Source organism: Eptatretus burgeri, chromosome 2 (assembly GCF_056783735.1).
Source record: "Eptatretus burgeri isolate ZD-2024b chromosome 2, Ebu_testis_v1, whole genome shotgun sequence".
In the NCBI taxonomy this organism is placed as follows: domain Eukaryota; kingdom Metazoa; phylum Chordata; class Myxini; order Myxiniformes; family Myxinidae; genus Eptatretus; species Eptatretus burgeri.
The window spans coordinates 125831081-125848023 of record NC_140962.1 but is presented as its reverse complement, the minus strand read 5'-3'; the positions used below and the strand labels follow the sequence as shown (position 1 = coordinate 125848023).

Sequence of the window (16943 nt, the reverse complement as noted above, 5' to 3'; positions counted from 1 at the left end):
AGTAGAGATCAGAAATACAGACTTGTTCCAGTTCTCTCTAACAAATTGAGAATCCCAAGTTCTTCTATACTGTTCAGTGAGACACAGTTCTTTATCATTTTCAAGGCTAATGTCACCATTTGTCAGGTTGATGTATCTCCAGATAGAAATCATTCCCAGCTTTTGTGCACCCATTAGCATTATTTTATAGGAATATATATATATATATATATATATATATATATATATATATATATATATATATATATATATATATATATATATTTCAAGACCAGCTGTGTAGTCCCTCTCCGAGCTCAGGAATGACGTCAACACTGCAATCCTTTTGGCACGAAGATGGATCACATACAATTTATGGTTTGGGAAGGAGAAGGTTCAACTTCCTTTAAGCAAACTCGGGATTATCAAGCAAGGAGGTACATCTGGACAGTTACGTAAACCTAACATTCCTTTATCCAGCTTACTGGTACCTTCTATTTACCATGTCATAAAATCCATGAACATATATTTAAATGATAGAAAATACTGTCTTACTGTGAGGTCAGCCAACTCACTCATCACAGCTTTCCTGAGAGGTGATCCTTCCATACAAAGAAAAGATATGATTATGTTAATTAAAATAGATGCATTGAATACATTTAATATTTCAGTTTTAATATATTTATTTTAATACCAATTTTTAATTATCATCAATATATTTGTTTTATCACCCTCAAACCCATTATACTAAATATGCGTCCACAATATCCTCATGCTGAGTGTGTACCGAGCTCCGGGTGGTGATCAATTTAGGGCACAGAGAGGTACGGGGTGGTGACTGATTTAGAAAAAAAAACAAAACAACGATCAAGTGATCTTTTTTTCATGTTTATTTCAAATAAATCAAGCTAATTCCATGGAAATATTAGTCTTTGTTTATATGTATAAATTAATTATAATACATTACAGAAAGGCCAAATTAAATAAATGCCAGTTTATTGTCCCTTCCCGCTTCCTTTTTTGAACCCACCTCCTCTTTTTATTACGTGTGATTTTGTCAAACATACCGGAAAAAAAATCGCACCCATGTCCGAAGGAAGTTGTGCAGTGGATCGGCAGAACCACTTAAAAAGTAGCCCACGGGGGACCGATGGTTGCTTACCCAACAGACGGGGTGACCTTAGCGTCCTGATGCAAACTAACAAAAAAAACATTAAACACCAACACAATGAAAACTAAACAACAAACTAGAAATGAACGAAATACGGTGGGTGAGAGAGGCTCTTATTGTTCTTTTTCTTCTTCATTTTTGGCAGACGGATGGAAGGAAGGAAATTCCATATATTGGAGCAGTTTGCACCACTTAAAAATCCACATCTTCGTGTACTACGCTTGCACCATTTTTTGAATAAATCATTTTCCCAATGCCGATGCTGAGTTTTTATAACTTGAACAAGCCGCAGTACTAAGAGCTGTAACTGCCGCTTTCCATTTCCATGTGCGATGTGTGAGCAAGACTGATCTGTGTACATGTCTGCATACATAAGTTCCATCGTAGCCACTGCAGTAAAATTCAGCGCGTGATTTAGATTAAAATGATCCAAAATACGACCGGTTTTAAAATGAGCAAATTGTGCGACGAATATAGAATGCAGACAAGTTGGCGAACATGACAAATTATTTTCATGATTTAAAACTGGCATGTTAAGTGCATGATTTGTTGGGAACTAAAAGCCGCCGGCCATTTTGAAAAAAACATAAAAAGGGCCTCCTACTTCCTTATTTAAAAAAAAAATCCAGACGATTAACTGGTGGTTGTTTTTTTAAATTTGGCCTTACCTGTTTACAACATAATTATTTTGGACTACGATGGTGCAGTTTTACAAAACACAATTCGTTTATAGGCTGCCATGAATTCAGGATTTCGTGAATAGAGAAAGGGATTAAATGTTGAATTAACATAACTAAGCCAGGTAAAGGATATAAAAAGGTAGTTCGGTATACATAACTGACAGTACGCTAATAATGGAATTGAAACAAAGAATGGAATCCAACAAATGGCAAATATCCCAATGACGAGACTCAATGCTCTAAGGGCCCGATGTTCACTTTTTGACATTGCCTTGATGACACGATTATCAGCACTTGTGTGAAGGTTCCTCTTGATTCCATCATTTTGTTTGTTGTTCTGAACAATCTGCTGCGCCTTTCAGAGACAAAAACAATGCATGAAAATAATGTTAATAAATTTACTGTCTTCTTACTTCTTTTGCACAAGGAGAAAAACATGATAGTGAAACAAACATATTGAAAATCTCATGAAAGTCAGAACAAACGATTTACGATTGGAGGGGTTGTACATTTCGTGTTTTAGTCTTCAGAAGACCAAAACAAAGAATATTTGGCTGTTGTAAAATTACATGCAATAATTTGACAGGCTAAGCATTATCAAATTAGTTTATTGAGTGACAAATGTAATGGCAAGATTAGATTGGAACAAAGCCTCTGTCATTCCACACGGTGCACAAAAACAAACAACCAATTGACTGGCATTATACAATATGTTGGGTTTTAATAAGGTGCAGATCCACAAAAAACGCAATTGCATCAGGTCATAGGCCAGGCAGATGCACTGCATTTATATTGAAGACAATATCTACTTGTACAATAATCAATGTCAGTGTGTGTCAATGTGCCAGTCATTCAGTCATCGTGTCTCCTCCATAATTCTAAAACCATGACACCTAGTAGCTTAAAACTTTGCATGCATACTAAGGGAACTGGAACGGAGTGTATGCATGAAAACTGAGTGTTTGTATAATTTTATACACCGCTTTTGAAGATAATTTAGGTGGTGTTCATCACCAAAAAACAAAAATAAGCCTGAAGAAGATGGTGCAGTGCCATCTTGGTCAGCCCTCTGTCAGCTCGCCGGGGTGACTAACCCAACCCTATCAGCAACCATTTTATTTGGCCTGGGCAACAATACCTTGATTGGGAACAGGCTGCAATGGTTTCTTTATGATGAAGTGCTCCAATTTTTTTTCCCACTTTCCTGACATATATCATCGAATGTCTGATCTTCATACCGACGAATCGCCGTGTACATCACTTTTGTACATGCTATCGTTTTCAAATTTGGAGTTTGGAGCGATTTCATGCATTATTTGTTGTTATTTTCCACTTGACAAAAACAGTGAAAAAGAAAAATGTAACATCTATAAATGAGTGTTCTGCATATTTTTATACCAAGCAACTAACACACATACTCGGTTCGGCTCTCTCACCCCTCCCCTTCTATTTCTCTCGCTCTCCCCCTCGATCATCACCTCCCTCTCTCTCCCACCCTCTTACCGAACCGATTGACTGAAAATGCACAAACAGTGCATGCACCAAAGGCCTCATTTAGCATTTGCACGTCATTTATAAGTCCCAAATATTATCTACTCATAAATACAACCCGTCACTTCACTGACGCGAATATTAAGGCCGGGGTGGGAGGAGGGGGGGGGAGAGTGAGAGGTGGGAGTGGAGGGGGACCGAGGAGGCGTGGGGAGTGAGGAAGGGGTGAGAAAAGGGGAGCTCGGAAGTGAGGGAGAGTGAGGAAGGGGAGGAGAGCGACATTTCACCACACGTCACAATACACTCCGGGAGGAGGGAGAGAGCGAGGAGGATCGGGGAGAGAGGGGGCTTGTGGGGATGGGAATGGGGTGTTATGGACAGGAGTTTCTTCGGGGGACTTGAGGGAAAGCGTGGAAGGGGGGCGGGGGAGGTGGTCATGGGAGGGAGGTGAATGGTCCCTTGATGACAGCCTTGGCACCATGTATTCAACGAAATTGGGTATGTTAAACGAGCACGTTCAAACGGGTCAGAGCAACCAATGCCCCGGCACCACCCAGAGACATCTTTGAAGGATGGAGGGACTTTGGGAGAAGGTAAGCATCAAGGAAGGGGAAGGGGTCGAAGGACGTTTTCTTTCAATCTTCGAAAAAGCTGTGCGTATATTCGTGCCTTTATTTAATTTCCACACATACGATTAGCTCTAGAATATCTTAACCTGTGATTAAATGCAGAAGTGATCCAAGCAGCAGTTCCTTCTACTAAAAAAAAAAACAAGTTCGAATTGCGAACATACAACGTGGGATTTCATTCGTACAAGTCTCAGGTGAGCGATAGCACGGACGACAGATAGTTTTGAAATTTGGGAAGATTTTCATCCCATCAGAAAAAGAAACCAGAACACCTCACAAGAGTGAAACCAAAATACCTTTCCTATCATCATTTGCGACTTAATTTTGTACTGGGCATCGCCCAGCGCATTTATTTTTCATTTTTTTTAATAGCAATTTTTAGAAAATGGGCCAAAAGGACAGTTTCTCATCTTAAAGGGCTGCAATCTCACTTTGGGCTCAGTTAATGCCTGGGGAATGGTCTCTAGAATATACCTGTCAAGTTTGGTTGTGTTAAATCCACTAATAACCGAGAAATAACAATTTTAAGAAAATGGGGTGAAAGGGCAGTTTCTCGGCCCAAAGGGCGGGAATCGCACTTTGTGCTCAGTTAATGCCTGGGGAATCGTCCCTAGAATATACCTGCCAAGCTTGGTTCGGTTCTGTCCACTAATAACAGAGAAATAATAATTTTAAGAAAATGGGCCAAAAGGGCTATTTCTCAGCCCAAAGGACCGAAATCGCACTTTGGGCTCCGTTGTTGCGTGAGGAATGGTCGCTCGAATATATCTGTCAAGTTTGGTTCGGTTCGGTTTCCGAACAACAGAGAAATAGCAATTTTAAAAAAAAAATGGGCCGAGAGGGCCGTTTGTTGGCCCAAAGGGCCATCATCTCACTTTAGGCTCAGTTAATGCCTGCAGAGTGACCTCAAGAATCTTCCTGTCAAATTTTAGAAATATCACCTTAGTTGTTGACCTTTGGCCTATGTTGACCTTGGGTCTATGTTGACCTAAAAAAATAATGGACTGATTGAATTCAGTGACCTGAAATATAAGTCCTCTTCCATTTCAAGTCAATTGGATAAAAATTGAGGATTTTAGAAATACCACCTTAGTTGTTGACCTTTGGCCAATGTTGACCTTTTGACCTTTTGACTTCAAAAACAATAGGCTTCTTCCTGAAGACAAACTCCACCATGCGGTGAAGTTCGTGAAGATCGGTAGAAAATTGTGACCTGTTGGCGATAAACAGTCTGACAAACAGATACAGACAGTGAGACAGACAGGATAACAAAATCGACGAACCAATATTCTTGAAAATTCTTCGATTTTGCAAGTAATAAACAGCCAGAAAGGGGTGAAAACATATCCTCCTTCCCTCTCGGTGGCGTAGGTAATCAAAGGCTGTGTGTGTGTGTGTGTGTGTGTGTGTGTGTGTGTGTCAATGTGTCAATGTGTCAATGTGTCAGTGTGTTTGTGTTTCCTCCTCAACTCCAAATCCATAAATCCTCGCAGCCTGCAACTTTGCATGCATACCAAGAAAACTACAAGGAAGTGCAAGAGTGAAAATTGTGTGTTTGGGTTAATTAAAACTTCCCTTTTGAAGATTATTCATCAAGTCATTTAATTATATCCTTCATCATGCGATCCTCGACCCCCTCACTCTCTGGGTCTTCAGGTATTTTCTGTGTAACCTCGTTGGGGTCTGGAGCCGCCATGTTTTTTGGCCTGCTCAACCACGCCTTGACTTGGAACAGGCCGCAACGATTTCTTACCGATTACGTTTTTTTTTCACTTTCCTCACTCATATTTAATGCCTGTTCATCACAGCTACGAATTGTCATATACATCGATATTGTAAGTTCTGTAAGTTTTCAAATTAGGAACTTGGAGGGATTGCATGCATTATATTATACTACACGATTTCACACGATCGACTCTCACGGACTAATTAAAGTGTATCATCGAAATATTATTTCGGTTTTGAGGATCGGATATCGTCCGGACGAAATAACTGGCAAAATCTATTCTGAAATCTGATAATTTAAAGAAATAATGAGTCTGATAACGAAGCCGATATACCTATTTACTTTAAGCAAGCAAGGTTATGTTCCCTTCCACATGCAAACACAAGAAAACATGAGATTTCCAAAGCATTCCACTTATCTTTTTCTCCTGTTTGGAGAATTATATTGAGTGAACAAAAAATTGAGGAACATGCTAAAATGAACCAGCTTCCTTGAGCGATATGATTTAATGCATTCACTGCTCAACCTCATACCCTGTCCCCCAGAGGGACTGACCATCCATAGCATCTGCCAGATCTGTGTATATTTTCGGACGTTTTGTGAGGTGCTCTTCAGGGAATCAAAGCAAATGTGGTAAAAAAACGGACATTTCAAAAAAAAAGTTGTAACGTTTGAGCGTACCCTGAACCGATGCACCACGTGACACGTGCACAGACGAGCAGGCAAAATGCCAGATTTTCTGAAAAGGTTATTTCACAGGCAATTGAACTTTGTGATGTCTCCAAGTTTGTTCTGCATTCAACTGCAATTCTTTTATTGATAAAGTCATTTTATTTCATTAATTAATTTTATATCATAAACTGCTGCGTGCACGGTGAAGACAGGCTTTAAAGTTAAAGGGATCCTTTCTGGTATGCAGCAACAGCCCGGCCAAACGTTCCTCATCAACCATTGAATTAGAGTGCTTGCATGAGTGCTAAAGCCATTTGTCGTGTGCCAAATTGTTGATAGCGGTACCACGCTACATCATTCTGAGTGAATCGTTCACTCTCTGTGAACACCTTTTCTGCGCTACATCATTCAGCACGAGTGGTTCGTGCTCCATCTCTCTGAGCAAGTGGTTCCTGCTCCATCACCCTGAGTGAGTGGTTTGTGCTCTGTCACCCCTGAGCGAGTGGTTCATGTTCCATCACCCTGAGCGAGTGGTTGCTGCTCCGCCACCCTGAGCAAGTGGTTCATTCTCCATCACCCCGAGCAAGTGGTTTGTGCTCCATCACCCTGAGCGAGTGGTTCTTGCTCTGTACCCCTGAGCGAGTGGTTCGTGCTCCATCACCCTGAGCGAGTGATTCGTGCTATGTCATCCTGAGTGAGTGGTTGGTGCTCCATTGCTCTGAGTGTGTGGTTCGTTTTCTGTCACCCTGAGTGAGTGGTTCCCACTCCGTCACCCTGAGCGAGTGGTTTGTGCTCCATCTCCCTGAGCGGGTTGTCAAAGAACACCCAATTTCCAAGCCATTTTCTGCTTACTATTACTTTGCCCATTATCATTTTGATGCAATTTTTAATAAGTCGTTTCAAATTCTGAACAAAGGTTGGTGGTGTTTTTTGTGATCTTAATAAAGGTTTAAAATTCTTAATAAAGGTCTCAATGATCACATTGTCTGATATTTTTTTGTGACAACCACACACTGAAAACTCAGTTGATATATATATATATATATATATATATATATATATATATATATATATATATATATATATAAATATACATATATATACATATATTTTATATATATATATATATATATATATATATGTATATATATAGATATATATACATATATAAATAAATATATATATACATATATATATATATACATATATATATATACATATCATATATATATATGATAGTCCAAATAATATTGGGACAACAAATGCGAAGCTGAAATTATACCTTCAATGGTTCATGTACATATTTATCCTCCATTGCAAGTTTGCATTTATTTTATCACGATGTGTGGCAGTAGTTTTATTGTAATACTACGGATAGGACCTTCACATTCACCATCACGACAATGTGCTTGTAGTACCAATGTATCTCTTTGGAAATGGTTCGAGGACAGTGACTTTTCAAATCTGCATTCGCAAGCTGAAGCAAATCCAAACGCACCACTTTGAGACATTTTGGAATGCCATCGAAAGCAAAAGCCAACTGACCGCTATCAATCATTGAACTTATTCTGAAGGAAATAATTAAATCATTCATAGATTGTGGTCTAGAGAAAGCGTCGGTTCGAATATTGTCTTTGGTAAGGGTTACCAGTCCTTGACGGGATTACCAATGTCTCAAAATCCTTAGGAATACTCGACTGATTGTGCAAAACCTGGGATTTCAACAGAATGCAGCAATAGTTCACTAATCCTTGCAATGGACACTGTGGGACCTTTAAAGTCCATTTTTTTTTTTTTTTTTTTTTTTTTTTTTTGTATACCTTGGTCGAGGCTCGTATGAGAGCTAACACACAACTCACAGCAAGGAGGCATGAGACAAGAGGGGTGGGAGTGGAAGGGACAAAACATTGGGGAACAGACACAGGTGAACTGTGGAAGGGAGAGGGATGGGGATGGGACGGGGAACATGGCGAGGAGAAGATGGACATTACAGGGACTTTCAGGAAGGAAAGCAGGAGAATTGAAGGAAGTGAGCATGGGTGGATTATCGGGGTAGAAAAGATCGAGGATTTGGATGGGGGAAGATAAGAGGTGGTGGTGAACAGCTGTTTTGAAAGCCTGGAGGGAAGAATGGGAAAGAATAGAGTGAGGAAGTTTATTCCAAAGGCGGGAAAAAGAGGAATGAAAGAGTGAAGATGAGCAGTGATTCGTGATTTTGGTAGTTTTACCAGAAGGGGTTGTTGGCGGACCTTGAGCGCCCTGTGGAAATGTGGTTGGGACAAATCGCAGAGAGAGCAGGGGGGCAAGGCTGGAGAGGAGTCGGTAGAAGACAGAAAGACCACCGACCAACCTGCGGTGATTGAGTGAGAGGCCCAAAGACTCAGCTTCATTGCGGGAGATGCCAATGATCTTAAAAGCCCTGGTTTCGACAGCGTGAAGTCGAGAAAGGTGGGAGGCAGGAGCACCAGCCCAGAGGGGAGAGCAGTACTCCATCAGGCTACGGACAAAAGCTTTGTAAGTAGTCAGGAGCTCAAGAGGGCCGAGGAAGGACTTTGCACGACGGAGGATTCCCAGTCGGCGACTGGCTTTTGAGGCAAGGTTGGAAATGTGACTTTCCCAGGAAAGGTCATGGCAGATAGTGAGACCCAGAAGCTTGAAAGAAAAGACTTCTTCCAGTGGATTGTTGAGAAAGTGGATGGGGGGGTTTTGTAAACGGTCCTTTCGAAGAGACATAGTGAGAGTGTGAGATTTGTGTGGATTGAAAGACATGTTCCACGTGTTGGACCAGTTTGTGATTTTATCCAGATCTGCAGTGAGCGAAGAAGCTGCTGCTTGCCGGTCTGAGGGATGACAGATGGTACGGCAGAGGGTGGAGTCATCGGCAAAGAGAAATAGAGGATTACCCAATGGGAACAGACATGATGCCCAGTTTTACATCTAACTGAGGGACGACCCCATGTTGACATACATCACCCAGCCTGCGAAATACCAGTGTCACAGTTTATAGCTGGGTCCAGATTTGAACCCAATATACACAGGTTTTGCCCCCTCAAGACTTCCCTGCCAGCTCCCGAAGGAAGAATGGTGCAACATTATAAAGCGACATCAATCACAATGTTAATGAAAAGTGTTGCAGACAAGAACACCCTTTTATATATGTATATGTATATTTATATGTCTATATATATATATATATATATATATATATATATATATATATATATATATATATATATATATATATATATATATATATATATACATATAAATATAAAAACGGTTTAAGATTAATAACCCTGCAAATTTTCTACTTCAATACCATTACTACAAGCGGCATTCAAAATTCTAAACAAACCAGATGCTCACATTCATCAAAGAACGCGAACATTTTTTTTCCTTCAAATAACAGTATAATTCGCAAGACAAGTCTTCTTTTTAAAGGTAATATTAATATACTTACACGTGATTAATATTTATCTGTGAAAATTTTTTTTCCCCATTTCTTCGACTATGGCATGTATCTCATTTCGAGAATGTTTGAACACATTACTTGTATGCTTGCGAGCAAAGCAGATTTCAAATTTTCATCACAGTATATAATGGGCGTAAGCCTCGAACTTCTAACACACTTTTCTCCGAACATATTATGTTCATACTTCCGAAATCCTCACATTATGTGTTCCATGTAGTTACGCAGGTGATAGCGGATTCAAACAATCGAATATAGATAGAATTTTCAAAGAGGAGAACGATGACATCACAATCAGCAGCGTTTGGTGGCAAACCGACGGTCGGGTCCCAGATGACGTGCTTTACTCAACTAAGTCCATGAGTTCAGCACGTTTGTTCAACTCAGCATTTGTAACTTTTATCCTGCTATGTTGTTAATCTGTTGATGGAGGTAATATAGAAACGATGAATATGTCAAATCGTTCGTGTTACTCATCCGACACTGTCTGCCAAGGCCAACAATCTAAAGCGACCGGTCTCAAATGCTACCATGGGCACCCAGACACGCCACCAATATGAACTGAGCTGTTGAATGCGACACAAAACTTCCAAATGAAACTACTGTAACCGAGTATTGTGATTCGTCCTGTCCCACATCCCCGTCGTAGATGGGTATCGGCTAGTTGGAACAATTGGCTGAGGTTTAACAAAACTGCCTGCTTCATAAATTTATCCCAATAAGAGTGTGCATGTTGTTGATCCATTCGGGTATACTTCACAATTCAATTCCGAAGACGTTTTTCCGATTGCATTGAAATGTAACAACTGAGAGAAGAAAAGAGTATAAAATGCCAACAGATTTTGGAGTGAATTGCTGGGAGAAAGGAACTTATTACATCACCTACCTGTCTTTCTGCAACTCTCAGCACCTGAGCATACACAAAGATGATGACGGTAAGTGGGATATAGAATGCAACCAAAGACCCGACAATTGCAAAAGACTTGCTGGTGATGAAATCACAGCATGTTGGGTCATTATAACAAAGTTGCGCTGCAGGATCATCTGAACGCCACCAGCCAAGGTAGATTGGAGGGAAGGAAAGACTTCCAGCGAGAGTCCACACGCAAATGATTAGTACGTAAGCCCGACGTCGAGTGAGAACAGATTGATAACGCAGGGGAGATGTAATCGCCACGTATCGATCAATGGCGATCGCGCACAGGGTTTCAATACTCGCCGTGGCACAGAGCACATCCAAAGAGTTCCACAAAGTACAGGCACTCGATCCGAACTGCCAAGATCCATTGAGAATAAGAGCAGCACCTGGAGGCATGACTGAAAGACCCATCAACAAGTCTGCACATGCAAGTGAACTCACAAAACAATTTGTAACTCCCTGCTTCAGCTTTTTGTTGAATGAAATGGCTATGAGCACAAGAGCATTTCCTGCCACTGTAACAAATGCCATGAAAAAGAAAAAATATCCCATAGCGTTCTGAAACGGTTGAAAGATAAAAACAAGACTTATATTTTCACTCATTGTGTTCATTGTTCTTGGTTGACAATCGCGATATCCATTAGTTGCATCCGAGCTATTTATCAATACCTTCATTTCCCAACTGGCATTTTTCACATCATCCTAATGTCATAATCTGTTGGGAAATCAACAGGGTGGAGTTATATTTTTCCGTTTTAATCAGAAGTTCGTTTCTTGAAGAATATGTGCGTCTTGTTGTTGCTGGAGAGGGCCGGAGTATCGACATGGCAGAGGGATCAATAATGGAGTTGACGCGGTAAATAAACAGAGGACACTCAACTGCCTGTGATGTGAAAACAAGGCCTTGTGCTTCATTCTCATTGGAGGTCATTCCAATATTGTTGAGCGCCTTTGATTTCACAAAATGCAGAAACGACAGATGCAACACTGTGGCACCGCCCCATAAGGGAGAACAGTACTCCTTTATTCTGTGGGCAGTGGTGTTATACACTGAGTTTCTGAGATTGTGCAATAAGTTTATTTCCAAAAAAATTCTGCAAAAATATATTTAAACGCAAAAAACTTCAAACATAAATCAAAGTCATTGAATACATAAAAACATGCGAAGAGAAGAGATCTTAGGTCTTGCAGTATATGAGCCTCGACATTGTATACAAAAAAATAAAGAGCTACAACATAGAACAGAACATGAACATCACACTAAAATACTGAATTTGGTGGCGTTTGTCTGTCTAACCGCGATGCTTTCAGTTGTTTCTTATCCAAACTCAATCAAACATGGCAAGACAACGGGTCACACTAAGGAGGTGGTACCAACTTCATCCCCTCCCACCCCTCCCTCCCAAAGCGGTTTTTTATGTTATTGTGAATAGATACCTTATCATAGTGTTTTTCCAAGGCTGTTTATACAAGCAAATGTAACAGAAACACTAATGATAATCTTATATAAAAGTAAAAAAGACATAAAATGTTATGGCATCCATTGTTTGAGTAATTGTGCTTTGCAGAGTTAACGGGTTAACCCATATTTATGTGCAACTAAAATGGCCACCAGTCTACGAGTCAACCATCCTTGATCAGATCGCAAAATAAAGTGAGGTGCACATGTATGCCATCATGTACAGTGCTTTTGCCAAGTTTGAACAAAATCAGACCATGCACGTCTGAGAAATGGCGAGGGACACATTTAAGGAATAAAATGGTCGCCAGTTGGCCATTTTCAATCTTATCTGAAAACAAATGACATGTATATGTAAGCTGACATGCATTATATGTGTGCCGAGTTTTAACAACATTGGTAAATGCATGTTTGAGAAATGGTTGAGGACATGTTCAATACAAGGATTTTTTTTTACATCCAAAATGACTGCCAGTCTACCAGTCAGCCATCTTTGATCAGATCACAAATTAAAGTTAGGTGCACTTGTATGTCATCATGTACTGTGTTTATGCCAAGCTTGAACAAAATCAGACTACGCATGTCTGAGAAATGGTTGGGGACACATTTACGGAACAAAATGGCCACCAGTCGGCCATCTTTGATCTCAGTGCGAAACAAAATGTTGTGCTTTTGTGTACCATCATGCATTGTCTTTGTCAAGGAGGAATAAAATCGGTCTATACATACCCGAGATATGGTTGCGGACGCACGCATACACAGGCACGAAAAGCGAGACAAATATCCATAAGACTCCATTTCGGAATAAGTCCAATGTCGGCAAATAATATGCTTGTTAACCTCCGCCATCGAAGATGGAACATAATAATGAATTTGCTTGTGAAATAATGAAAGGACTTTGGATTGTAAGCTGCTTCGAAGACGGATTTCAATCTTTCAGCCGCCATATTGGTGCTCACTCCAATGTGAACGCAAAGATGCCTTGGAGCTGTCATATTCACAATTGCGATGCGCTCCCTCCATGTGTTTCCTTAATTATAAAACTGACAAAGTGACAGGTAAACGGATTTTGAACTGATCGGTGTTATGTCCTTGGGAATATCGGCCTCAGCAAGCGAGACAGCATTCTGTTAACTTATGCACCACCCAAATAGCTATATGCAATTCTCTCAAGCAGGGATTAAATCTGTGCTGTTTGTAATTTGTCCAAGGTCATTTTTTTACTTTTGACCCTTACATGCCGGGCAGGGGTCTCGGTGACCGGCAAGGTTGGTGGTGTTGTGCGCCAGTGAGTTGGACTCGGCCTCATTGTGTTTCAATCCATCGGATCACACCCAGTGCACCATTTCTGTGAACAGATCGAGCTTTGTTGGTAGCTCACGCAAAACACATTGAGCTCATGGCAATTAAACAGTGAAGTGGAATAACATCAAATCTATGACAAAAGCACAACAGAGCATACCCAGGACCACCTATGTTGGTTTGAGAGCTCCTGCTGAGAGTGGTCATCAGGGGCTCCTTTAAAAACACCTGTTGTGGTGATGCCACCCCAAAATGTCTTTTAATGGCTGTACCATATTCAGAGGACCTCAATGCTTCCATTCTGAGCCATTTTCATTCAAGACCTCCGATGTTGGATGGAGAGCCTTTTTTGGGCACCATTTTGCACATCCCCCGTGGTTTTCCACCTCCCAAAATGTCTGTTTCATTTGGGACCTCCTATGTTAAATCTCTTGCGTTTTGGTGGGGCTGCTTTTGATGAGCTGGGTGCTAAAACCATCCGCTATCTCCAGGCAGATGTCCATTTTCGAAGCTTAGAGGGAGGTTTTTAACATCCTGTGTGGTGCATCCTTAGGAACTCATTCATTGGAGCTTGATGGTCTGGGCTGCACGTCTATATGCATCAGGAAGGACTAAATTGGTTTTGGATCATTTATTGTCACATATCCTTTCCGCATATCTCGTGGAATTGTGAGATGGACAGCAACCATGATGCGTGGGGAGGGGGTTTGAAGGCTTGAAGTTCATGGCATGAAGAGCAAAATAGTCCACTATTTCAATGAAGTAATGAATAAATATTTATTGACAATGCAACAATTTGCCCTTTTGCTTTGAAGAACGGGAATAAAGGAGGAGTAGAGTGTGATGTGTGGTTGAGGACTTTTAGTGGTGAAGTGGTTTGCAGACAGATTTCAATCTTATTGCTGCCATGTTGGTGCTCACTGCGATCTGAAGACAAAGTCACCTCAGCATCCATGTCCTTAGTTGGTGATGTATGTACACAACAGGCAACTGTGGTGGATGGGGAGGTTGTTTGAAGCCTTGGAGTGGGGAATGGATTTATGCCTTCGGTTTGAGAGGGGGAAGGTGAGGACTTGGTTTTGTTAGGTGGATGTTGAGAATTTGGGGCTTGTAAGAGGGGGTGCAGGGGAATTTGAGGGCTTTAAGTCACATTTCCATTCTGTGGAACTTCCACCGTTCCTTGGCAGTTGATAATAATGTAGAAACAGAAATTAACTTCCATGAGACACCGAGCTACATACTTTCAAGGCAAATCTGCTCACATGAATACAACACATTTAACTAAACAAAAAACTTATGAATAACTAAAATTATACTACGAGAGTCAGTCAGCACAACATCACCAACCTTGCTATGTCCTCCACACTCCCACCCTGCATCTATGGGTCAAAAGTAAATAATGACCTCGGACAAATTTCAAACAGGACACATTTAATCTCTACTTGAGAGAATGCATGAAGCTATTTGGGTGGTGCATTCATAAACAGACCGCTGTCTTGATCACTGAGGCCGATCTTCACAAGGCCATAACACCGATCATCTCAAAATACCTTGTAACTGTTGCTTTGGTAGTTTTACAATGAAAGGAACACGTAAAGGGAGTGCATAGCGATTGTGAATTTGACACCTCCGAGGCATCTTTGCCCTCACATTGCAGTGAGCACCAATATGGTGGCTGTAAGATAGAAATCTGCCTTCAAGCAACCTCACCACCCAAAGTCCTCAACCACACATAACACCATACTCTCCCTTTATTCCCATTCTTCAAAGCAAAAGAGCAAATAGTTATATCGTCATTAGATATTTATTCATAAGCCGACCTCCTTGAAATAGTGGAATATTTAGCTCTTCATGCCATTAATGCTATTCATGGAAAGCGTGATCGAAACAGGAAGTGGATGTTCGAGAGGCCGTGGTTTACTACAGTCGGTCGATGGTCTTTCTGTGGTTTTTTTTTACGGTGATTCTGAGTTGCCTAATTGTGTTAATACATTTGTGTTGATAAATTATCCCAAATTAATTATATTCTTCATGAAGCATCTTAAATAGGCATCGAAGTTATAATTGTGGGTGGAGTCGAGGCAGCTGTGTAACCACTTGGTGGGAAGGATTGTTGCAGACAAACACACACACACACACACACACACACACACACACACACACACACACACACACACACACACACACACACACACACACACACACACACACACACACACACACACACACAAACAAGCATATTGTTGCGAACTCGCGCCCGCCGGCGTGCGGGTGGCCACGTAAGTCGGATCGCAGCACGTCGCCCACCGGACGGACAATTCAGTTGTGACCCTCCGGGAACTATCGCCCGGAGCCAGTCACAGGTGGGCCTTTCGACCTCTCCACAATCGTGCCAATCGGCCACCCGCGTAGGATAGGGTTGTTCGCCGAACTCGACCTACCTAAGTAGCCAAGTGGATGGTAAACCGGGCGATCGTACCTCGCCGCAGGTCGACTCCGGACACGAGCCGCTTGGGCGGCCCGTTCCGTACTATCGGGATAACCTTGCGGTGTTATCGTCGACCTCGACAGTTCAGATTCTTTACCGGGCATTTTGCACCCACTACGAACCCTTCACGTGAAGCAGGATGTAGGGTCAATAAAGAAAAGACGAAGCGAAACGGGAAAACTGTTCACACAATACACATTTATTTCCCGGCACACGGAAAGGACATATATACAGCCATACAGTCAAAATGCACATATAGCAACCAAAACAAAAGCAACAACAACGCAGAGTTAATACCCACTACGCGCACACACGGCAACACTTATACAGTTTTACTTTACAGACGGCACCAACACACATTTACACCAAAGCAAAGGAAAGAAGCCACCCTCACAGACAAGGAGGCAGACAGGCCCGGAGGCCAAATGTGCGCGTGACCTGGAGGAGCGGCCAGGTCCGCGAGACCGGGGGGGCGGGGGGGTCCTACCCACGTCCTCGTGACACGTTGGCGGGTGAGCCGCAAATGTGGCCGCGCGGCTGTGCCCCGATTCCGTGCTCCTTGGCGGGTTTCGTTGGCACGACGTTTGGAGTGGGGTGAGAACGGAGCCCCCTTTTGCACTATCTCAGCGCGGGGGAAAGGGGGAATTGTTTATGCCCTGGGGGAGGAGAATGGCTGGCTGGCTTGGGTCCCGCGACAAGACGAGAGATTCCCCACACCGTTACCTCGTCGCCAACCGCCGTCCTTCTCGCCTCGGACCCGAGCTCCTTTGCCTCTTCCCGCAATTCTTCTCAGCCGACTCCAGAACACAACTCACTTTATTCGCCTTGCGCTCTCCTTCTTGTTGGCTGGCAGAAGCAGCTAATATGCAAATATTCGGATCAGAATGACCTCGGGGGCGGAGCCACGCTCGCCCATTGGTCGGAGGAAACGGGGAGTGAATCTCCTCTGATCCGAGAA

The 16943-nt window shown here is 41.9% G+C and overlaps 1 protein-coding gene across 2 annotated transcripts; it reads right to left on the bottom strand.

Moving 5' to 3' along the window:
- Positions 1-343: 343 nt before the first annotated feature.
- On the bottom strand, positions 344-11411 carry LOC147033015 (beta-1 adrenergic receptor-like). Of its 2 annotated transcripts, none has more exons than XM_085871118.1 (2): positions 10704-11411; positions 344-2185 (listed from the first exon to the last, which is right to left on the bottom strand). In XM_085871118.1, the coding sequence occupies exons 1-2, from the start codon at positions 11409-11411 to the stop codon at positions 1844-1846; spliced, it is 1050 nt and encodes a 349-aa protein (XP_085727244.1). In that variant the 3' UTR covers positions 344-1843. The 2 variants fall into 2 exon arrangements, with proteins under 2 accessions (XP_085727244.1, XP_085727245.1); XM_085871119.1 differs by lacking the exon at positions 344-2185 and adding an exon at positions 4414-5181 and having other exon boundaries at positions 10704-11353.
- Between the last annotated feature and the right edge of the window lie 5532 nt (positions 11412-16943).

Coding starts and splice junctions, on each gene's coding strand:
- LOC147033015 (XM_085871118.1), bottom strand. CDS start 11,411: ATGAAGGTATTGATAAATAGCTCGGATGCAACTAATGGATATCGCGAT. Junction 2,186..10,703: donor TGAGAGTTGCAGAAAGACAG/GTAGGTGATGTA, acceptor TGTCTCTGAAAG/GCGCAGCAGATTGTTCAGAA.